The 24,705-nt window shown below is 40.7% G+C and overlaps 1 protein-coding gene across 6 annotated transcripts in view; it reads left to right on the forward strand.

Annotated features, from left to right (window-relative positions):
* PDE4D (phosphodiesterase 4D) overlaps positions 1 to 24,705 on the forward strand; it is a gene marked incomplete at its 5' end in the record, with an annotated part of 1,034,128 nt that overhangs the window by 792,503 nt on the left and 216,920 nt on the right. The window contains one exon of one of the 6 annotated variants that reach the window (XM_080933674.1): positions 4,758 to 5,428. The exons of the other annotated variants lie outside the window; for them this stretch is intronic. Within the exon in view, the coding sequence (XP_080789800.1) occupies positions 5,364 to 5,428 (65 nt within the window). Of the gene's footprint in view, positions 1 to 4,757; positions 5,429 to 24,705 lie in introns of those variants that run through there. 6 annotated transcript variants of the gene reach the window in all.

A 24,705-nucleotide genomic window follows, 5' to 3' on the forward strand; every position in this document is an offset into this window, starting at 1 on the left:
CAGAAAAATTTAAACAGTAAATAGTTTTAAAAAATTAATATTCGAAACTTGGAAGATGGCCCAGGAGTTAAGAGCACTTGGTCCTTCTCCCCAAGGGCTCACCTTCAGTTCCTAGCACCTAAAGACAGCTCACAACCATCTGTACCTTTAGCTCCAAAGGGATCCAACACCTCAACCTACCACAGGCACCAGCCCTGCCATGCGCAAACCCACATGCAAATGCATACCCCACACATACTTAAAGATAATGAAGGTAAAAATCTTTTAAAAGCTTGCTATTGAAAGATATTTGGGATCAAGCTATAGTTGTACGATAAAGAAGAGTTTATAGTATGCGAGCTTTCGTAGACATAGCAATGACTTTCCTTTAAAGTGAAATTTGTGTGTTTCTAACATTTCACAATGGAAAACATTGTGCTCTGTAATTTTGCTCTAAAAAAAATCAAAGTATTAATTATTGTCCCAAATGGAAAACAAAACAACAACAACAACAACAACAACAAGAACAGTGTGTATCTGAGAAAGCTAGGAGATGACTGTAAGTACTAGTCAGGATACATACATATGCGGATGGGAAAAATGGCTGATGACATAAGGAAATACAGGGGGACCACAAATGCAGATGGCTGAGTTGCCCCCAATACTGCAAATAAACCTTCTCTAAAAATGGAGGCACATGAATGTGAATAGAATGTACTTTTATCTACAGCCCTCTCCCCTTTCCCAGCATGGCAGCTTCTCATCATTTCCCATTTCAGAGACAGTGGATTCAAGGATACTAGGCCAAGGTAGCAAGGTAGCTGTGCAAACAGGAGGATTACATGATTGCCCTCAGATAAATCACTGGTACCTTCAGATCCATCTCCTCCCACAACAGAAATATTTATAAGCAAGTGTAGATCTTTCTCTGGAAAAATAGGACTGGGCTGGAGAGATGGCTCAGTGGTTAAGAGCACTGACTGCTCTTCCAGAGGTCCTGAGTTCAATCCCCAGCAATCACATGTTGGCTCACAGCCATCTGTAATGAGATCCGATGCCCTCTTCTGGTGTGTCTGAAGACAGTGACAATGTACCCACATACATGAAATAAATAAGTCTTTAAAAATAATAGGACTATGCCAAAAAGAATAGTCTGACAAATAATGTCTCTTAATCATTGAACCATCCCTCCAGCCCACGGATAACTTTCTAACATGACAGTTTATGAGAGAAGCAGGAAGTCTAAAAGTAGCTTTCAAAATAAAGTACCCATACCTCCTGAGATCTTGATAATTTCAATAGAAAAGCATTTCATCCAGTCATATGCATCACGAATGGACACTAGAAAGCAACTCAAATTCCCCCTCTACAAAGCAAGAATGACGAAGTAATTCTCAATAACAAGGAAATGCTGCAAGAGTTCAAAGCAACTTGCTCATTAAGGTTCGGGCACAGTGTGGAATACCAGGAAACTGTAAAAACGGATGTCTATAGTTCTTTTTCCTAGAGTTGACTTGGCATGTCTGTAGTTCAGTACATTAACGCAGGCCGGAATATTTAGTTCATAATATGGTTCTGAGCACATCTGTGCTTGACCGTTTGGAAAGAAGACAGTATCTACTATAATCTGAAAGTACAAGTTTACTGAGAAGGCAGAAGACTAGATGTTAGGTACTATAAAGTAAGATTATGTGAGAAAAACTACACTATGTGTTAAAAATCAGTCCTATTACCTCAGTACCTGGTGTCCGGTAATGTCTCATATTTAATGCATGTTATGAAGAAATGGGTTCCACCGCTTGCGCTCACCCTAAGTGATATCTACAGATACAGCCAATCTACTGGGATGCAGGCAGGTTCCCCTGAGCACTGTTGTTGTGCCTTGTCTTTGTAATAGTTGTAGGAGAGAGGTGTTAGGTAATCTGACAGCAATATCCTGCTAGTGGTATCCAACGTGCTTTGGAGAAAATGTAGCCAGCATATCAAACCATTTTTAGAGTAGATAGAAAAGTACTTTCTAAATTTAGCTTAAGTTTAAAGATGAGAGTAAGGAAACAAATATCAAGAAACTAATATAGGCCAATGGCTAACATGGAGGAACTAGGGAGGATTCTAGTGAATGGAATTGTGATGGTCACATTCAACAAAATATAGACAGATAGGGGGACCTGTTAAACTTTCCCACCCATAGCAATCCATCGAAATGTAGTGACAAGCTGTTTCGAGTCAGGCTGTGAACATTATGCAACCAAGTAAACAAGGGAAGCTGAGGCAGTGGCAACTTCTCATCCACTTTGCCTCCTAACTCTGTAAACAAAGACATGTGCCTCAGAAGGCCCAGTTCTCCATGGTCAGGCGCCCTTGCCAACATGGACTTCATAGTATTTGTGTAAACCAGGGATGCTGTATCCCCAAGATTTGAAGAAGACACTCAGATACCTAAATTATATTTTAAAGTTTACACAAGAAAAAAAATGTACCTTAGGAAAGGGTGTCACTCCATTTTAAATCAGTCACTACTTCCTAGTGTTAGAGGTAGAACCAAAATCAACAAACTTAAATTTCATCAGCCTGAAGGTAAACGGACCACTCCTCCCCTGTGCCATTCCACCGAACTGGTTAGTTGTACCATGTTTTCAGATTCCTAGCTTAATCCTCCTTTCTGAATGTATGTGGAGACCCTGCATTAGTCCCTATGAGACTGGAACTCAGTGTTAGTAGAGGGCCCAGCATTTGGGTGGTAGGGCTTTCTGAGAAAGGTGTTTGGATTTAGGGTAATTGTAGGCAAGTAAGTCACATGGGCTCCTGCAGTGTGTGTGAGACAAAGAAGGGTGTGGTGGTAAAGTAAATAATCTCACTGAGACAGTATCCTCTCTGGGGATAGAACGCTGGGGGTGATTACTCCTGGAGAGCTTACCACACAGCACGCAGTCACTGCCCTCTCTGGCCAGCATTATCTTTCTACCCAAGAACCAGAAGATGCTTGGTAAACCCTGAAACATGGAAAATAGTTCAACAAACAGCTGCTTACTTTTACTTAGGTTGGAGTCTTTCCTTCTTTTAATCACATTTAAATCACAAAATAAATAAGGGCAAACCATCCATAAACACCCCCACTTCCCTCCCCATTACACACACACACACACACACACACACACACACACACACAGACACACGAATAGTCTCTTCCCTGCCTTCTTTGGCATTTCTAGAAATATGTGTTTAGGGAGCCTGCATGAATTATACTAAAATGTGAGCAATATTTTCAAGATGGGTCGGATCTAAGAAGGCCTGAATGTCCTTGGGCAGTACAGGAAAAGTGAAAGGCTTATGGAGCGAAGTATGTGAGAAGCAATTTATTGACATTTACTTTATGAAGCCTGAGAATCCCCAGAGAGGATAAAATCACCGGTAGACACTGAGGTGTGAACAGCCTATTATTGTAATAAGCTGCCCCAGTCTCTGCCGACTTTGTCCGTCCTACATCAATTTCCCATGCTGTTTGGGTAGGTCACAACCATTCTCCAGCATCTTGTCTCCAAATGTTAAAGAAATACCAGGTTCACGTCAGACTGGTGAAGCAATGCTCCGCTAATGTCGTTGAAGATTAGGAATGCTTATTTTCACTTGATAATTCACCTTCCACGTAACTGAAGTTGGCACACTCAGAGAAACATATATCCTTTGTGTAAATGTTCAGAGGGACAGATGAGGTACGGAACTGTTATTTCTGTCAGGAGCAACTGGAACCAGTTTACAGAGACGCTACCATAATAAAAGAGTCTTTTTCTTAAATTTTAAAATTTTTAACTGAAATATAATTATATTATCCCCTTCCCTTTCCCCAACCCCTGTGTCCCTTCTTATTTCCCTCTCATATTCTTTTTATAGATTATGTTTTTACATATTTATAAACACATGTATATAAATGTTACCTACTGTTTCTGTTAACTGTTGCACGTGTGCACAAACCACACACACACACACACACACATACACACACACACACACACACACTGTATCACTAATTATTTCAGGTGCTACCTGTGGGGCAAATACAGGTCTAGAAAATAGCAGAGGTTAGGCATGACATGAGCCCCTTTCTTCAGGGCGGTTAAGAACCAGGTGGCCTAAGTCTCCATACACAAACCAATGGCATTTATGTGTCTTAAAAAAAAGGTTGCATGTAACCTCTTGCCCAATAAGTTACATTAGATTGTTTATTAGCTGCTCAAGTACCCCAGCAGTACCTCATTCAAGGAGGTTTGCTGCCATGGCACTTTGTTGCATTTCCAAGGGACAGCTCCTATCTCTGCACCAACCTAAAGCCTGACTTTAAAAATAAAGAAAGGAAATGAATTTCTGCTGAGTCCTCAAGTCCCCTCAGCTTTGCTCTCCAGGTTGCCATGTGGTGCTGGTCCTGGGAGAAATGTGAGTTTGAGGTAGTTTCTTTGATTCTTGATAAAGAAGATAAAGAAGTGCAGTTCAATGGCTAGGGGTGTGTGCCTTATAAAGGTGCTCAGGGAGGAGGTCCTTTCCGAATAATACAGACAGCTGCTTTTCCAGGGGAGGGCATGGCCTTGAAAGTCTCCAGGGCTCTGCTGTCTGCGTGGCTGCTTTGCTGTTCTACGTTCTGGAATCAGAGTTCCGCCCCTTTGCTTTGTAAGTCAGCAATTGACCAGGCCGGGCTGGGCGCTTCTTTTTTTTTTTTTTTTTTTCTCCCTTTCTCACTTCCCTGCGATGTTTTGAACTGCCTTCTCACAGACGTCATTCAGCCCTTGAGGAATAGTTTCTGCCTGGTGAGACTGGATGGTAATTCTCATTCACAAAGACTCGCAGCCGCCTTCTCAGGGGACACAGAGGAAATCGGCTTGGCAGGTACCTCGGGCCACCCAGCCCACGGAGCCGTGCTCCTCCTGAGACTCCCGTTTCTCTGCAGAGAGCTTTGTCCCAGCGGTTGCCCCCGAAATGAAACTTCCTTGACAGCTCGTCCTCCGCGTGTCACTTTCCTGTTGCTCTACCTGAGAGCCTGTGTCGGGGACCTCTTAAGTCCGTGGTTATGGAATTGCAAAAAAGAGATTAAGTGACCCGTTCGCGAGGCTGGCTTCCCTTGTGACCCAGATGAAGAAGAGATTCAAAATCCAGTTCCTCTGTGGGCAAGGCAGGCAGAGAAGGAACTCCCTTCACAAGAGCCCAGGGCTGGGGCATGAAAGAGGAAAGCCCGCCTGCTGCCGGCCACACTGAGAGCTGAAGCAGGAGGCAGCCTTTCCTGCCACTGGAGAAACCTCCAAAACCTTCTTGGTGGAAAGCCTGCTGATGAGTATTGATCAGAAGACTTGAACATTTCCCTTTCCCTCTTTCGTCTTGTGTCTCCCCTCTTCAAAATGAGCATTGTTATGAAGCCGAGATCCAGGTCCACAAGTTCCCTGAGGACAACGGAGGCAGTTTGGTAAAGTGCTTTCTCCTTCCTTCCCCTTTAAGAGGGACTTAGGACTCAAGTACTTAGTAATTGTTGATGAGGTGTGATGAAAAGCTTTGAGGAAAAACATATTATTGGCAGCTCCCCATTTCCTTATTTTCCTCCTTAACCTGTCCTATCCAAAGAGAGGGTGTGTGTGTGTGTGTGTGTGTGTGTGTGTGTGTGTGTGTGTGTGTGTGTGTGTGTGTTTAACTCCTCGTGGGCCATAGCAATTTATTTAAGAGTCACTTTAAAGGGAGAGGAGAAAGTGGTGTTTTTTTTTGGCTTGGTTTTGTTATGTTTTGTTTTTAAATGGAAGCTTGCTATTTCTCAGTCTGATTTGGTGGCCTGTTTTCGCATCCTTTTTGAGTACTGTAAAGGTCCCTTTGGCTGCTGCCAAGGGTTAGGAGTTAAAGCTGCTACAGATCTTTTATGACGTAAAGAAAAAGCACCTGGAATATAAAAGCAGGTGGCTGAACGTGAGCATATCAAGTTCTTTACCACTCAATCGTCTTGTCTTTACTTTGTTACTAATAGGTGGTGGGCAATACAAAAGTTTGACTTTAGTGAAATGTAAGTCCACTTCAATTGAGTCTAATACACATTCTAATTTTCCCTCATCCTAATATGTGCAGCTACACATATGGTCCTTGGGTTTGTATCTAGAATTGCTATTTATAGAATTCTCCACGGCTAATTCAGAGGGAGAACTTATGGACCCTTCACGTTAACAGTTGTAATCGAACAAATCAGCTCACTTCTTGGATGTGGGGGAAAAATCATGCTTGGATAAGGGAAATAAAAGCAAAGATTAAGGTAGAGTCAGGCAGGCAGTGAAAGCCTGGATGTATTACGTAAGCAAACACCCTCACATGGGAGTACATGGGGTATTTGTATAGGATGCCCAGCTCTTGCTGTGTGAGTGGCTCATTGTCCCCTGCTTCACAGTGGTCTGGAGGCAAAAATGGGCCCCTCTGTCATATTTCGGTGAATTTTAGAAAATTGCAGAAAAAGAATCTGCCTCTTATAATATCTGTTATTTTTAAAGAATACATTAAATAGCTTTGTGAGTTGATTGGGAAAGAAATTTTACATCTGGAGATGCTTGCAAGAATCTTTTTTTGCCACCCCCCCCATCAACAAAACAATTACTGGGGGACACGTAAAATCCTTTCATAAATGTATGTAGGTAGTGTGACCCTTTGACACAGCAGCCAGAATATAAGTGGGTTTCCCGCATTTATGATTTATGTCACGAATAAGTGGGGAAAAAAAGACCTCAGTTAAATAAATAGCATCAAGATTTATTTTTAGTTCCAGGGCTCAAGTGACAATAACTTATTTATTTCAAAGGGCAGTAGGCAGTAACACAGGCAACTCTGTGCTTAAGTCATTGCCACAGACTGGTTGGTCTCTTAGGTTAAGTTATATGAGATAGTCAACAAGTAAAGTCACAATTCAAAAGACATTAAAATACTGATTTGCTAGTGAGTCCTCTTAACCCTAAAATGATCTACATGCTGTTGCTGTTAAAGTGACTTTTGTGTAATAACTAAGCACCACTATGACATCACTGATCCCTAGATGTAACCGTGCACTACAGAAACGTCTCTGGTTAAGCTTACATGTGACTGAAAACTCTTGATTAGCTGCTTGAGTATACCACTGAATGCTTCCAATAATTACTTCTAATAACTGTGAGCATCTGTTTATAGTTTAAACATCCTACACATACACTCACACATACACACACACATTCATGTACACACACCCATTACCTAAAAGTTGCCATCTCTGTGCCTCTTCACCAGCCTAGTTCAATAATGTTGCCATTCTAGCTCGTCAACCATTTTGTCCCTCCTCCCCTCCTACCCCGGGAGCTAAGAACCAAATCCAGGGCCTTGCCCTTGCTAGGCAAGGGCTCTACTACTGAGCTGAGTCTCCAACCCCCATCTTGTCCTTTTATAATTGAGTTTACATAAAAGAAGCCCATTAATTTACTGTTTATCTTTCTTCATTCCAAATATTTATATTTATTTGTTTATATGCTTGATTGTTTATTTATTGAGAAGCTCATCTTTTGACTTCACCATCTTGCTTTGGTTAGGGAAATCGATTTTCTGTTTCATTGGCCCACTTTCTACAAATCTGCTGACTTTCCCCAGGAATGTCCCAAACCCAACACTATCTGTCTTAAGTAAGTATCCAGTGCTTCAGATGACTTCCTGTTGCTCTTTTTCTATCTGCTGCCCTCCATATATATTGTAAGAGGATATCTCCTCCCTCTTACTGGCTACAACCTTAATCAGACCTACAGCACAGCCACAAGTGATTGCATAACAAATTCATAATACTTCACACTCTCCTCATGCTACTGACACAATCTTAATCTTAATTAAAACTTCATCAATTAAAAGAATTATCCTATTTATGTTTCTGTACTGTATGTCACAGATTTCCAATTTAAGGTATAAGGATTGCTTATTCAGTGGCTGTTTTGGCACAAATTCTCACACATCCTTTTAACACTTTTATGGCATGAGTTGAGAAAACTCTAATATATACTTTGTTGTTGTGCTTATAAATTTAGTAAAAAGAGTTGGATGCTGAGAGTTTGTCTGCAGTTCTATTTCTGTTGCTTCAGTATCAATATTTAGTCTTCAAATTCTATGTAATAAAACGGGTCATTTCCTGTTTTTAGGATGAATTTATTTTATCGGCATTGATGTTTTGCTTGCATTTATGTCCGTATGAGATGCCATGTTCCCCGGAACTAAGTGGGGTTACAGACAGCTGTGAGTTGCCATGTGTGTAGTGGGAATTGAAGTCAGGTCCTCTGGAAGAGCATCTAGTGCTCTTAACTGCTGAGCCATCTCTCCACACACCCCAAACATGGCAATTCTAAATATTTGAACTTCACATGTCTCAAAAGTTGCCTTACTTAATAGCCACATATTAAAGTGATATGACTTTATTAGTTTAATTAAGATGTGTGATTTAAAGAAGCAAACTATTAGTTAGCCTCCAAAGCCCAAATGAGCACTTGTAAATGAAGCTGCCTTTGTTCCTCCAGCTGTCAGAATGCTCAGGGTCCAGCAGTCTCTTTGTATTTAAGATCATGTGATAGAGCTTCAGCCTTAAACAGGGCTCAGCTTTCATGAAATAAACTCGAGCTTATTGTTGGACATATCAACTCTAGTTAGAGGCAGGAAGGGCCTAGAACCTCTGTTCCAACATTTTGATGGTGGGTATTTATAGAATAAAAACGATAAGAACAGAAATTGGGAGGTCACGGGATTTTCACAGTAATTCTGTATTGCAGGATCTCTTCTTCTTCATCAAGAAAATATCACTCGTGCAACTTGCATTGAAAATCTTATTGTGCATTTAAACAAGCTAAGCTTCACACACACACACACACACACACACACACACACATCCTTATATATAATTATAGGAATAATTTTCCCAGGGTCCAAAATTTTTAAGCATTATAATAAAGAACTGCTAAAATTTTCTGAATTATGTCACTACTCAAACCAATAAATGACAACACTTTGATGTTTTGTATTAGCTCTCTTCTCATAAGATTTCAGACTGGTTGAGCATTGTTATTTTGGCTTTAAGACCACAATATTTTTTTTAAAGCATTTTCTTAGACTAGCACGACTAGTTTATGAGTAATTTTTAAAAAAGAGATGTAACATCATTGATTAATATGTTGGTGGGAAAATTACTTATACCCCCATGTCACCCTCATTTCTTCTTGTTTCAATTTAACTTACACATTTTACATAGTTGCTAACACTACTGTCCTCTGCTTCATAATTTAACAGATAATTGTTGTTACATTCCTCTAATAACACTAATAACAGTATCTTGAGCTCTCATTTTATGGGGCCTTTTGTGAATGAGAACATAAAAGAATTTAACATATAATACACCATAAACCACTGGAAGGAGGGAGTTGGTACATTTGCATTCTCTAGATGAGAAAATGACTTGAGCAAGGAAGGCCCTGGAACCACCAGCTGCCAGAGAAGGCTGGGAAAAGAACCCAAGTGTGTCCATTTGAAAGATAATGTTCTTTCTCACTTCAGCAGGTTGCCTCCCTCTACTGTCTGTTTAATTGGCATTTCTGTGACTACAAAATCGGCCATCTGGTGAGCACAGCTATCACGGGCTGTAGAAGTTATGTCTTAGAAGCCTGAGAGCTGATGTAGTTTGAGGCTGGGTGTTGAACACTGTCTGTCTGAACGATCTTCGAGTTATCTCAGCCCATTATCTTCTGCACTGCTAGGAGTCAGGTTCCCTGTGTCCTACCATGCAGAATACTGAGCAAAAAATCATCCTCTAATTATATTAGAAAGTTTAATTCTGTTCTATGCAACTCTTCTAAGGTAGAAAAAAAAAAAGGAAAATGTCTAAGACTTTGAAGTTTCAAACTGTTCAATGTTGGCTTTGAGAGGTATATAAGCTCCTGCCTGTGTCTCTTATCTTGAAAACTTTGTGAATGGAATAGAATATGGAATTTATATACTTACTACATTTCCAATATGCAAATGGTTTTCCTGAGGGTCAACTGACTGTCAAAGTGCTTTATAGCTTGGGCCACGTGGTGCATGAGTTTAATCTAATTCTTTATGTTAACATCTTTCTTACATGTGTGGTAGCAAACACATACATGTACTGCCTTTAGAAATGAACACCTTGAGTGTTATTTAAAACAGAACAAGGAAAGCACATAACACATTGCAAATGCATTTCCCCTTTTAATGTCATAAATTTAGAGAGTCTATAAAAGTGAGCCATTTTTTATTCTGTTTCTAACAGGTACTGTTGGGCTAAGACCAATGGAAAAAAACACAGATCTTTACATTACAATCCATAAAAGCAGCAGAATTACAGTTCTGATGTAGCAACAAAATAATTTTATGGTTGGAAGTCACCACAGCATGAGGGAACTGTATTAAAGGGTCACAGCATTAGGAAGATTGAGAGCCACTGGCTTAGAGTCATACACATGGCTCAAAAGAGACCACAGAATAGTTAATGGTTACAATACTTTATTGTCTATGGTATTTCATGCTTCTATTTGGAACTTTATGCTAGACTTGTCAGGAAAGAACCTATCATTCCTCATTAAACCTGTGTGTGACAGATGGATCAGGAATTGATCCCAGTGACTGGTAAGAAAGTGCTGAATCAGAACTAAATACTTCCAAAGAAAGTGCATTTTTAGTCTGGCTACTGCATGTGAGGTTGTCCTACACTTTTTCTACCTTCCACTAATGAAGGTTTCCAGTAAATAATGCAGTACTTTCCCCAGGGACATGCATTAATGAGGCAGATCTTTTCTTGTATGTAGTAGCACCTAGACCTAATTGGAAATCTTTTCTTCCCCATTGCGATGTGGGAGTGATGGTTTGGGCCCTATGACTGAGAATTGCCTTTATCAGAGTTAAAGAAATAGCCCACAAATTAGTCCTTCTGGCAGGCACTTCAATCATAGCATGGGATTTATTGCAAAAGAAGGTGTTGGCATGAATGTGATCATAAAATTAGGGTGGTTACCAACGGGTCCACACAATTGGTGCTTGCAAGATTAAGTCAAAGGAGACGATGAAACTGAAGGAAAAGGATTTTTAATGTGGTCTTTCTGGAGTTTTCACTTCCCCCCTGGAATGATGCTGAGAAACACAGATCTTGGAAAACAGTAATGCCGAACATACCAAGGTCATGGAGCCGGCATAAAACAAGAACAGTGGTGGCCCAGCTACACTCAAATGAGCTGGGAAGGAAGAGACTTGAGTCTACCAAAAGCCAACATAAGAGCTGTCCATGCCTGGGGTCCCAGCATTCAGGAGGTGGAGGCAGGAGGATAGAAAGTTTTGAAGTCACTCAGTCTGGACTTTGTAGTAAGACCTTGTCCAATAAAGAGGGAGAGGAAGAGGAAGAGGAAGAGGGGGAAAGGAGGAAGGGAAAAGAGAGAGGGATGAAAAGGTCATGCTACATGTCAATTATACATAGGGGTCGAAGACGATTGTCCAGCCAAAGTTCTGTCTCTTGGCTTGTGAGGTAGCTTAGCAGTGAAGGGTGTTAGTAGCCAAGCCGAGCCTGCTGGCCCGAGTTCACTCCCAGTACCCACATGCTTCACTAGCACTCACCCTCTAAGTAAACAAATGTAAAAGAAAAAAAGAAACCTATCTCTCCAGGGATAAGGGATTCTGGGAAGGACTGTGGCTGCATGTGGTCACAAAAGATAGGGATCTAGGATGAGGCACAGTTGAATGCTAATGTAGAGATAAGTAATGGAGGCTGTGCCTGACACTTGCCACTGCAGTCCACGTAAGTGCCTCTCTGCGGCAAGGTTTGGCTTGAACTAGGAAGTGCTCCAAAAGAATTAAGATTCAGGAGAACTGCAGGACTTGTGGGTACAATTTCTTAGCACAACAGGGGAAACATAAATTCTAAGTAGTTGATAGCTGACCCTAGTTTCCTAAGTGATTGGTCTCCTAGGAGCATCCAGGCTACTGGGTGAGGTTGTGAATCTGAAAAGGAACCGGAAGGTTAAGCTGTTCTTTAGAATTAAAAACAAAACCAAACCAAAACAACAACAACAAAAACGACCTACCAAAATGCAAGGGGGAAATGTCAGTGGAAAAGCTGGAAAAGGATGAGCAAAGTTTAGGAAGTATTCTAGAGAGGTACCATCCAGAGCAGAAATAGCCTTTTACCCTCTTAACAGCCTGTTCTGTTTAATCACACTGCTGACACATGAACGCTTGTGTTAGAAGTCAACACACACACACACACACACACAGAGAGAGAGAGAGAGAGAGAGAGAGAGAGAGAGAGAGAGACAGAGAGAGACAGAGAGAGAGAGAGAGAGAGAGAGAAACAGACAGACAGACACACACACACACACACAGGCACAGAGAGAGACAGAGACAGAGAGAGAGAAACAGACAGACAGACAGACAGACAGACACACACACACACACACACAGGCACAGAGAGAGACAGAGACAGAGAGAGAGAAACAGACAGACAGACAGACAGACAGACACACACACACACACACACAGGCACAGAGAGAGACAGAGACAGAGAGAGAGAAACAGACAGACAGACACATACACACACAGAGAGAGAGAGAGAGAGAGAGAGACAGAGAAACAGAGAGACAGAGAGACAGAGACAGAGAGAGAGAGAGAGAGAGAGAGAGAGAGAGAAACAGACAGACAGACAGACACATACACAGACAGACACACACACAGAGGCACAGAGAGAGACAGAGACAGAGAGAGAGAAACAGACAGACAGACAGACAGACACACACACACACACACACACACACACACACACACACACACACATGGGGTATGTGAGCACACACTCCTGAAGATTTAGTTTGTTTGGTTGTCAAGTTGGTTTGTTGACTTTTTCTCTTAGATAAGATCTCTCTGTGTAATTTAGGCGGCCTTGAATTGTTATATAGCCCAGTCTCGCCTCAAACTCACATCCTTTTTCCTCATTCTTCTGAATTCGGGAATGAGAGGGATGACCAACTCTTGTACCCTAGTTCTGATGTTTTTAGCCCATAAGAATAGAAAGCTTTTTTATATCTAATTCTAGTCTCCTAGTTTAAACATTAACCCATCACCCCTGGTTATTTGTAGGTACAAAAACAAGTAAGTAGTGTCTCTTTCCTGGCATTTGAAAGTTGGTGTTCTTGGTCTCTTTTCATTCTGTATTTTAAAATAATCTTTCTAAACTGCAAATGACACAAATGTGACTCATTAAATGTCTCATTAGATGTAATTTCTGTACATGATTGTTTTCAGACTTCCTAGATAAGACTGCCCCCATTGTACCTAATTTTTTCTCGAGTTTAAAATATATGCCAGATGAGTCATTCAGCTCTGTGTAATTAATTTATGTGAAACATTCATGTATATGTAGAACCCAGAAGATTATAATTCTAAGTATCCATGATGTCACCGCTGTATAATGCGGTACAGCATTTATTCTTCTGTGCCAAGGAATTAACATGATACCATTTTACATTGAATAAGTCACTGTAAAATATGTCATCTTGCTGTCAGTGGTAAAATAACATGTCATAAGCCTCTACTGGATGTAACATTTATTTTTCTGCTGCTGCAACATTGTCTCAAAATGCCAGGGACCTGATCACCAGCCAGCCAGAGACAGTGGTTCCTGAATCCATCAGAGCAGTTGCATGGCGACCAAATAAGGTTGACAGCCACAGGGTACAGAGCATCTGCTCAGCTTGCTCCTCATCACAGCAACCACACTGGGTAAAATTGAAGCTGCAGGGAAACCCTGGTCTGCCTAAAGCTTAACTTTCCCTGTGGCTTCTGCAACGGCACTGGATGCTGTTTCCTTCACTAGCCACACTTCAGTTATACCCGGTTTTCCTCGGAGGTATTAACAAAAACGTGACCAGCCAGCTATTACTTAGCCCCCCCCTTTTCTGCCCTCCACAGGTCAAGCATCTCCTGCTGGCATGTGCCTCTGCAAACATGTTTCCCTTTTCTGCTTATCTGACAGTCTTTTCTCCCAAGTTTTACATCCAGGCCTTCAACTGTGGACCCTAGAGATGGGTAAGAAATAGAGTGAACTTTGACATAGCTGCATCCTTTAGAGAGCTAGCCAGTTCCTCCTGAGTCACTCAGCTCACTGACCCCCGCCCCCCCCCTGCTCTGGTCAGACTATAAATTGCACTGTTTTCTTCCCTTCTGGCATGGGACCAGTTTGGAGAACCATAAACTCTTTTAAATAAATGGGACCACAGAACAGAACCTATAATCTATTTCTCCACACCCCTAGTCTCAGCTAGCCGCTGGCAAAGTTTTGTTAGTCTTTAACGTTTCTGGTCAAGTAAGATCAAGAATAGCTGTTAGGACCAATAGCAAGGCTTACATAGTAAATGAGTTTGTTGGAGAAAAACATGTAAAGTCTAAAACGTGCTTTTGAACTGAAACAGGGAGGTGGGAACTAATCTGCTTCAGGCAGCGTATGAGGCTGATCTTTACTCTTTTTGTAGTGGGTTAATGTAATCTCAGTTATGCCTAGCATAACCAGTTTCTAAATTATGTTTAGTCTATTTCTCTGTGGGTGGGGGTGGTACATGTGTTCACATGTCTCACATGTGTAGAAAACTCAGAGGACAACTCAAAGAAGTTGGTTCTCACCTCCTATCAGGTGGGTCCCAGGGACTGAACTCGGCTCACCTTAGCAACAGGATCTTTTATGTACTAGGCCAACATGCTAGTTCTCAGGGTTTCCTAAAACTGGGAGCTGTGGACAGCAAGGCCTCAGCGATCCCCTAAAAGGAATGAGGTCTCATTTCACCCCCCTACAGTAAATTCACCTTGATCATTACATTTTTGCAAGTCATACAGCCAAGTAATACCTGCAATTTGTGTCTTAAGCTGTAAATTCATTTTCCTTCTCCTAATATAGCTTCTTTTTTATTCTTGTTTATTTATTGTTTTTAGTTTGAGGTAGGGCATCCCTATGAAGCCCCTGCTGGCCTGAAACTCATTAGGTAGACCAGGCTTGAACTCCCAGAGACCCATCTTACTCTGCTTCTCAAGTTCTGAAGTTAAAGGTGTGTGCCAACATTCCTGGATTCCTAATGTACTCTAGTCAGAGACAAATGTGGCCACTTGCCTTGATCAAGTGCTTATTGGGTGTCAACAGTCTTCAGTATTTGTATGAATGACTCCATGAGGTCCTCTGGCAAGTCTGGTGACACATCTTCAGTTTACTCCTCTTGTTACAAAAGAGGAAGCCAGCGCCTACTAAGGTCACTCAGATACACTCGAGTGGCACACAAAAGAATTCCATGCATCACACACTTTCCTAAACATTTAAATGAGCTCTTTACTGCTTTTTAAAAATTTCTTTAACAATTTTGTCCATTTATATAATAACTTTAAGCCATTTTCACCTGCTAATCAGCCCCCTCTCATCCACCTCCCTCTCTCTCAGAAAACGTTCTCCTTAGCAAGCCCCCCTCCTACATTCTTGCCTGTGTGTGAGGCCCTGAGTTTAGAATTCCTTGCCTGAGTGTGGGTGGGAAGTTATTTATTGGTCCAAGGGCAACTTTTCAGTGCCCCTTCCCCCGAAGTTGTACAGTTTGCAGCTATGTAAGTCAGTTACTCACGGATGTGCCATTCAAAAAATCCACTAAGCACAGACCCATGTTTTACAAGCTAGTCACAGATCATTGCTCACAGGTTAACAGCTGAGTCTACTACGACACAGTCTGGGAGGGACCTAACCCAGGGCCTTGTGTCTGCTAGCCAAGCGCTCTACCACTGAGCCAAATCTCCAACCTTGCAGCATTCCTCTCTAGTTTACCCTTTTCTTCAAGCCCAGCAGAAAAGTCTTAAGCCTCTTTCTCCATCTCTTTAGAAACCAGAATGAACAAAAATATGAGATGTGTGTAGGTCTGTCCTAATGTTTGGAATGTCAGTTCAGGAGGAGTTCTGCAGTCATCAAGACCACAGACAGTAAAAATGCACTAAATGCCAAGAACAAGCAATTATCAGCTTACCCTCTCTCATATCTAATTATAAATAAAATACTAAAAGTGTAAAACCATTACTATATCATGATTAACAAGTGTACTGTGTGTCAGGCTGGGAATTTTGAGGATGGAGTTGAGGACCTCCAAAGAAAAAGGGATCATGGGAAATACCCTATTTAATGGTTAACTTTGATCATGCTTGGGTGACTTCATAGCCAGTGGTTTGGTATGATGTACTGAGAACTGTACTCGACTCAGAGAACAAATATTGCTCATCAGTTGGTAATAACCACCCGAGAAAAGGGGACCAAGTAGCTGCTTGTCATTTAAATGCCCTGCTATATACAAACTCTCAAATTTACATGCCAATGACGTTGCTCTAGTGGAAACATCTCCAACAATCACATAGTGTGGTTTGTGATTATCTGTTTTGATTATTTGTCTGTCCCCCGTCTCAGGTCTATGTTAAGAAATATATAAACTCTTTTGGACATTGTAAATCAAAGAAGGAAATTCTGGTAATTTTAATTAACAGAAGTCCCATCTGTTCTCTCACCTCATGTTAAAAGTGGTCCTAATAGAAACTAGAAATCGCTGTTCTCAACTTTGAGCCACTGCCTACTCCCTGCTAGAGCTGATACTCATTATGACATCAAAAACCACAAGTTACTGTTCTCTGCTCATGAACTGCATAAAAAGGGAATAATGCAATATTTAATATTGTGATTGCCCACCCCATGCCCTTGCAAAGTGATGTTTGAATGTAATTCTATGATGATATGTATACAGCTCACTCCTCCCTGCTGATGTATATAGTTAAATAACTTAGTGCCGGTGACCTTCCTAGCATCTATACAGTGTCTAGTGTCTGGAAAGCAGCTAATGGGGGAACAGCATTGGCAATTGGGGTCATGGTGATGGCAGATGGGACACAGGAACAGGTATACTGGGAAATTTATAGGGTCAATACTACTGACAGAACAAAATTTAATTATCTGGGGCTGGCAAGAATGCCCAGCAAGAAATTCTGAGCTCTTTTAACTCTTAAGTGTACATACATATAGATAGATAGATATACATTTGGATGGATGAATGGGGCAGAGTCTCCAAAGCCACCCCATTACATACATTTGGATGGATGGATGGATGGATGGATGGATGGATGGATGGATGGATGGATGGATAGATGGATAGATAGATAAATGGATGGATAAATGGATGGATGGGTGGATGGATAGATGGATGGATAAATGGATGGATGGATGGATGGATAATGGATGGATGGATAGATGGATAATAAGTGGATGGATGGATAATTGATGGATGGATAATGGATGGATTGATGGATGGATGGATGGATGGATGGATGGATGGATGGTGTAGAGCTTTACCAAGCCACCTTGTCCTCCTTATTTCTACCCATTTTAGAGACAAAAGTTCTTAGAAAATTACCTCATAGATGAAATGTTGCATAAGATGGGAGTTACAAAAGAATGTTGGTATTAAGTTCAAAACAGTACTTAATTCTGTAAACTCATTATAAGTTCAAAGTAACAGTTTTCACATGGCCTTGCCTTATCATAATGCACACCTGTGGCTTCATCCTTGGACCTGGATGCTTTTCCTTGAACACAAACTTGTCCCAAACCTATATGTGTTTTTACTGGAACATAAAAGCTCATTGTATTTCTCGTGTCTTTACTTACTATTTAGAAGAGTGGGCACATTCTATTCTTGATTCTAACTTTGTCATATCTTTCTAGCATCTACTACATCTAACTAAAACTATCTTTTAAAACTTTCTTCCTAAGATTATTTGAATTAAATCAGGAACTCTAAAGAACCATTGATTCATCTAAACAGCATTAATTCATAAAAGTTCTTCTGCTCATAGGGTGGGCGGATGCCCAGAAATCCAGAGGCTATGTGAGAGTGATGGGAAAAGGCATATCAGCTCCAAGAAGCAATCCTAAGGTGAAGTCTCTTGGGACTTTGCCTCTCAGAGGTCACCCATCTTAGTCCATGCAAAAACACCGGCTACCTCCAGAAAGGTCACCCACTGGCTTTAGCCTTTCTGAGATGGCTCCTTATAATGTAGTATGGAAACTTAGGTATAACTTGGGAGCACTATTTGCAAAACTATAGCCCAGAGTAAGACAGGATAGGATAATTTAACTGTTGTTACAAGACTAGCCTGCAGCGAAATGAAAAAGCAAGGATTTGCTGTGTACATGACCCAAGGCTTTATCCCTAGAGTCAAACTGATTTTTAAAATTAAGTTTGAATTTAACAGTTGAGTTGAGTTCACATATATAAAATTATTATGAGATCACAGGGCCTGTTAAATAGTAACTCTGGTCACTGTATTTGAATCCAACTTTCGGTCTATACTTTGCAGCACATTTTTACTCCCAGCAGACCTTTCCTCTGGAGAGGAAACCCTATTCAGAATGGAAGGTGCTTTGCCTGTGCTCTTGTGGAACCTTAAGTATTTTTCCTGTAATTTTTGAAATATTGCACATTTCTATTTGTTTTTGAGACAGGGTTTCTTTGTGTAGCCCTGGCTGTCTTGGAACTTGGTCTGTAGACCAATCTGACATCAAACTCATAGAGATCCTGCTGTCCCTGCCTCCCAAATGCTGGGATTCAGTGTGCACCACCGCTGCCTGACAGAAATACTGCAATTTCTAGCTGCTGCTGTTCTTGCCTCATAGATGAGCATGCTACAGTTGAACTGGGTTTGCTCACCTTCGCCCAGGGATAGCCCTCTTTCCTAGCATTAGGCTTCCTTCCTCCTAAGCTGTCAGTAGACAGCCCATTGCCCCTACAGAACAGTTAATTGCTCTGTAACAAAGAATGTTATAATCTGCTATTACTTATAATTTTTACCTAGATAGCACTGTGCTGAAGAGTGTACTAAACAGGTCACAAGGCTAGAATTTTGTCCTAATGGTATGGAGTTATAATGTCTTTGGGTTTTTGTTTTTCTGTTTTGCTTGATTCCCATATTTTTTTCTTAACTCTTAGTGGGCTACTTTTACCGAGAAGTTGGTTCCATACATCTCTGATTACCCATTTCTCCTTTCTGTATTTACCACTCTAGAAGCTATACATCTAAGTTATCCTCACCACTGTCTAAGGAGAGTGATCACATGTGTCCACCACCCCCTTGGCATAGCCAACCATCTCATGGATCCATAAGTGCTGATTGCCTATGGCTGAGAGATCAGCTACTCGAGTTCTCCTCATCTTCATTGAGCATCAAGGAAGCCCAACATAGTTATTATATCCAGGCAGATTCCAAAGCTTCAACACAGACCAGCTTATCCTAAAGCTCTAACAAGAAAAACTGATCTCTGACCATCTAGGTCAGGGAGCAAATTAAAGTTAACATTCCTGCTTATGTTGTGAACTTTTCCCATTACAAAGCCAGCTTTTAACCTCTCCATATTTAAGGCTCAAATATTTTGGAATTCTGAACACAATAATTGAGGCTTAATCCTTAATTATAGGGAGAATGATTTAGTCCAACATCGTACCCAAACTACTTCCAGCTCCTCGACCTTCTACTGTAATTCTATGGCTTTGAGAAGTAAAGTCTGTAAAGAAAGGGGTTCCTTTCTATAGGTTTATCATTTGCAAAGTGAAGGCCCATATTATGTCAGTTAGCAATGCTTTCAAAGCTGGTTCTGCCTGCTGGCATTCAAGCAGCAGTTAGTGAAAACCCTCTCCTTTTAAAAACAGAGCAGTGGCTATGTAGAATATCCCCTGTGGGGTACAGAATTCTGATTTTATTTACTGTGATCCTTGGCTTTCGCTTTACTCTCACGAGAGACTATTCTTAGAGCTCAAAGGGCTTCTTATCCCTTTCAGAGTTTCATTGGTGAGTAGCATTTCAAAACCCCAGTAGTTGAATTCGGGCTTGGTAAGGTGGAGTAGGTCTGATACAGTTGAGTCATGGTAGTCAAAATAATTCCTGTGTGTTGGACACAGATTTGGGGGTGGTGCTGGTGATGGTAGTGGTGGGGTCCTAGACAACTTTACTCTTTTAGTAAGTGATATTTTCATTTTAAATAAATTATTTCCTCAGTAGCCTCGTAATAGTTCAGAAGGTTGTGTCTGCCAAGGTAAGTATTTAAATGTATATTATCTAAACAAGCTTGGATTTGACAAGATTATTTTTATTTTGCAGTGAATTCAGCTTTAGTTCTTTTCAATAAAAACTATAGGGGGTCAGAGGCTTTAGTGTAGGCATAGAGAGCAGACATGCGCAAGGCATATCAGGAAAGGAAACAGCTGGGAAGACGAATTTCAAATGAAAATAGAGCAAAGTGTGAATATTTGAAGTAACTTGTAAAAATCTATCCTTGTAGACAATGCTCAGGACACCTTTAATTGTGTGTGTCTTGGTCAGACTTTGACAAATAGTGTAAGCTTGAGATAAATTAATAAGGGCAATAAACTCACTCTTGCTGCCGATTTACCAGGTCTCTCAGTTAAGCTTATCTCTATTGCTACCATGGGATGCAGTTACATTCCTTTGCTACAGCAGTTGATCCATGACTGCTTCAGTCTAAGTGAGGTCATTTCACCAAACAGGGATCAAGCAGGAAAGAGTAGCCAAAGCACAGATCACACATAGGGAGTCAGAAGAAAATGGCATTAGTGTCATTCTGAAGGTCAGCCAAAGTCCTTGCCCGTAAGGATTAAGATTGCCACACACTTCACCCTGCAAAGATGGAAAACTAGCTTTCCAAAAAGATATCAAGTTATCAGTAGACCATGAGTGACATCATTCCAAGCTTCTGTCATACGTGCAGTGGGCTAGCATTGGTACGCAGTTATGGAGCCCCGGAGATAGAGGCCTTATTTGGCACTCACTGGCTTCGGAACTGGGACCGTGGAGTGTGTGCTACCTTTCCAGTGCATAATGTGGGCAGTTCATCTCTGCTGCACCTCAGACTTGAGAAGGACACAGGATGATTTAGGTTAGGAAGTGTGTTCTGTCAATCTTCAGTCCCCCAGCTTCCCCCTTGTAAGGGATCCTCTCGCCTCTTCAATGCTTTGTCAGGACATTCTTCTATGTCTGTTTGTCTGCTGACATAATTCTTTGTAAATTGTTAATGTTTCTGTGCATAAACCAATGACTTTCATTCTTCTAAATTACCATTCATTTCTCAGAAGTTGAAAAAAAAAAAGGTTGGATTTCCAGTAGACACAAGTTTAGGTCATTTGTTCAAAGTCTGCTTCCATGGCATGTGCCATTCATGTGTGGATTAGAGGAAGAGAAAGCAGAACTCATACTTGTATGTGCAGCTTGGATTTCACAAATATATGCATAACAAATTCCTTAGGGGCCAAAGACTTTAGACCATCTAATTTTACTAGTTGGCTTATAAATTTTGTATAGGCAGAAGCTTCCTTATAAGTTTTATAGCCACACAACAAAGTTCTAATCTGGAAGGCCAATCCTAATTGAAGCTACACGGACACTGTGTGGACATGTGTAGATCCTGTGGATGTTAGGGGAGGCCGTATGGAGAGACCTCTCTGCATTGCTGAGGAAGTAAAGTAAACAAATATTTCAAAACCTGTCATGAAATGGTGCCATAAATAACCAAGAAGTGAGCAGGCAAGTCGTTGTCAGTCTGTCATTTTCAGGAGGAAAAATTCATTAATAATGCCATGTTTGGAAGTCCGACTTCATGTTAGTTTTGGCACAGTTTAATACTTTAGGCTAGGTAAATATTACTCACTTATAAATGGTATACGATGCCAAATAAGTTCTAGACTTCCCAATATATAATGTTCTAGTAGTACATTGACAATGATGGTAGTCTTAGTAAAAAAATACCACTAAAGGAAAACCTAAATATTGTTTGATTTGAAAACTAAACTGGGAGCTGGAGAGATGGCTGGGTAGTTAAGAGCACTGACTGTTCTTCCAGAGGTCCTGAGTTCAAATCCCAGCAACCACATGATGGCTCACAACCGACTATAATGGGATCCAATGCCCTTTTCTGGTGTGTCTGAAGAGAGCAACAGTGTACTCACATACATTAAACAAACAAACAAATAAATCATCTTTAAACAAATGGAAAGAAAACTAAACCAAATGTGAGTCTTGGCTTAATATATGTTTCTAATCTGGTAAAATTTCCAAGTCTATTAAAACAATAAATCAGTGCTATGTCTAATCCAGTCTATATTGGACCTTGATTTACACGGTCTTCTTAACAGGATATATTTATTTTCTAAATTAAACTTTACTTTTAGACGCATCCTTTATGCTTTTTAAGTGTTCATAAGGTTTAATAATGGCCTACACTGATATTTCAAATGGATAAAATATATAACTATTTCTATCTGCAAAATAATTCAATGGTAAGACTTTTGTTTAAGATAATTTCCACAGTTTTGTATATGGTAGTTTCTGTATAAACAAAAAAATGTTTAGTCCCTCTTATATGCTGAACTCTGCATATGAAATGGTGCCTCATTCCATTACCAACTTCATAATTCAACAAATAATTCCAGATGTCAAATTTAGGTTAAGTATAGTTACAGGAAAACACAGGATGTTCAATTAAAGTATCCCTTGTGTAGATAAGTGTGTGTATGTTTGTATGAGTGTATTTGTATGTGCTTATGTATGGTTGAGTGTGTATTTGAATGTGTGTGGTGTTTGTGTATGTGTATGTATGGGTATGTTTGTGAGAGGGTGTATGAGTATGTGTGTGTAAGTGTATGTATAAATGTATTTGAGTGTGAGTGTATTTGTGTGTGTGTGTGTTATATTGGCCATCTTTACATAGTTTACACAAGGATCCTGTCAAACTCAAATATCAAATATACTTGTGCTCAGCAGGACCCAGCTCTTTACAGAACATTGTTCCCGTTGTCTTCCTAGGCTTAGTCTTCATTTCTCCAGTATTCTCTGACTCAAAGATAAGAAAACAATAAGCAACAGGAGTGACTGAAGGGAGGTTTGGAAGGAACTATGTCAGCATCAGCGTCTCATTCTTTCATCATTGTATCCACTAAGGGTACATGGATAAGTCAGATACATCCTCCGACAGTTAACATTTTGTAAGTTGGTATCTACCCTGAGTGTAGCAGGGATTGTCCTGCCAGGAAACATCCATTGAGGTGACAATGACAAAGCTGGGAAGCAGGATCAGTCAGAAAGAACTTCCAAATGAGCAGGAGAGGGTGGAAGGTGGGCAGTGAAGAGCGGCCCACATCCAAGCATAGCACAGTGTTCTCTCAACACTGGGCACATCTCTTCACATCATTAAAACCTCACACAAGTAAAGGCTGCCAAGTTTACCGCTCTTCCTAATGCTTGCTTTCTCTCTCTCTCTCTCTCTCTCTCTCTCTCTCTCTCTCTCTCTCTCTCTCTCTCTCTCATCACAAAGTTTTATCTTCTGGGAATTTAAATTATAGAATTGGATCTTGGTACTTGATCTGTATCATAATTGAATCACATTTGCTCCATTCTTTACTCCAAGACTCCTACTCGGAGGCTAAAAGGTCATATTTTAATGTGCACAGCATTTGGAAGACCGCATAATGAATTTAAATCAATTCAGACTTATTAAAAGGAAGCTTCTTTTTCTCAAGCTCCAGAACGCATTGTAGAATGCACCATGTAGATTCTGTCTACATTTTAGAAATCAAACCTCATTATGCTGCTTCCTTCACTGTGGTATCTGTGAGGAATGGGAAAACGTCGCTTGTCAATGAAGCTTTTTCAAAGTCTATTTTGTTCATTTATCGCATTTAGGCTTCCATGGGATTTTCCAGATGCTCAGCTGCTATGACAGACTGTCAGCAGATGGAATGGACAGGCTTTCCTTTTTCTTGTCACATCTGTAGGTTTAATCTAGCAGCCCCCACCTTTTAAAAGTTTGCTCCGTGTTCTAGGATTTAGGTGTAAGCGTATATGTACTAAAGTATTCTGTCATGGTTTCAATAGAACGCCAGAGAAATCCACCCTGGCTGTCACGGCAGTTTGCATGTCTCTATGGGGCAGTGTCAAGACGACAAGGAGATCTGTTAACTGACAGCGTGGAGCTTCCTCCAAGAGATGGAAACTGGTTATGATCTGAAAACGTCATACTATGTTTACAAGCTCATGAACTTACCATGAGTTTTGGGGTGTTTTTCCTACTGGTTGCTCAAATGCAAACAATGAGAACATGAATTCCACTCCCTCCCTCGAACACACAGCAGGAAGAGTCTTTCCTTTTGCACTTGGTGGTTTGCTGATGCATGGAGAAGGCTTTTGGGTGGTGTTTTGGTTTGGGTTTTTCAGAACAGCCTCTTGAAGATCTGAGTCATAGAGTATCCACCCATACACACTGCAGAATCTACTTCTTTTAGTACATCTGTAGTTATACAACTGCTATCAATTTTAAACCTAATTACTCCTCGAAGACGCTCCTAATTCTTTAGCTAACGTCTCTCCTCCTCCAAGCCCCAGCTCTCCGTGGCCCAAACAACCTTTTCCTTTGTGGATTTGCTGACCAGTGTACCTGGTATTATATGTAGTCTCTTGTGACTTGCTTCTTCCCCTTGGTATATCACCAAGGTACACATACAGTGTTATCATCTCTTTCTGTTTTAGCCTTTTCTTTTCATTGAGACTGCATTTGTGATTTTCCCAACTTACTCCTTCCCAAGAACTCAAGATTATAGGAGC

The sequence above is a fragment of the Micromys minutus genome, assembly GCF_963924665.1.
Source record: "Micromys minutus genome assembly, chromosome: 20".
Taxonomy (NCBI): Eukaryota; Metazoa; Chordata; class Mammalia; order Rodentia; family Muridae; genus Micromys; species Micromys minutus.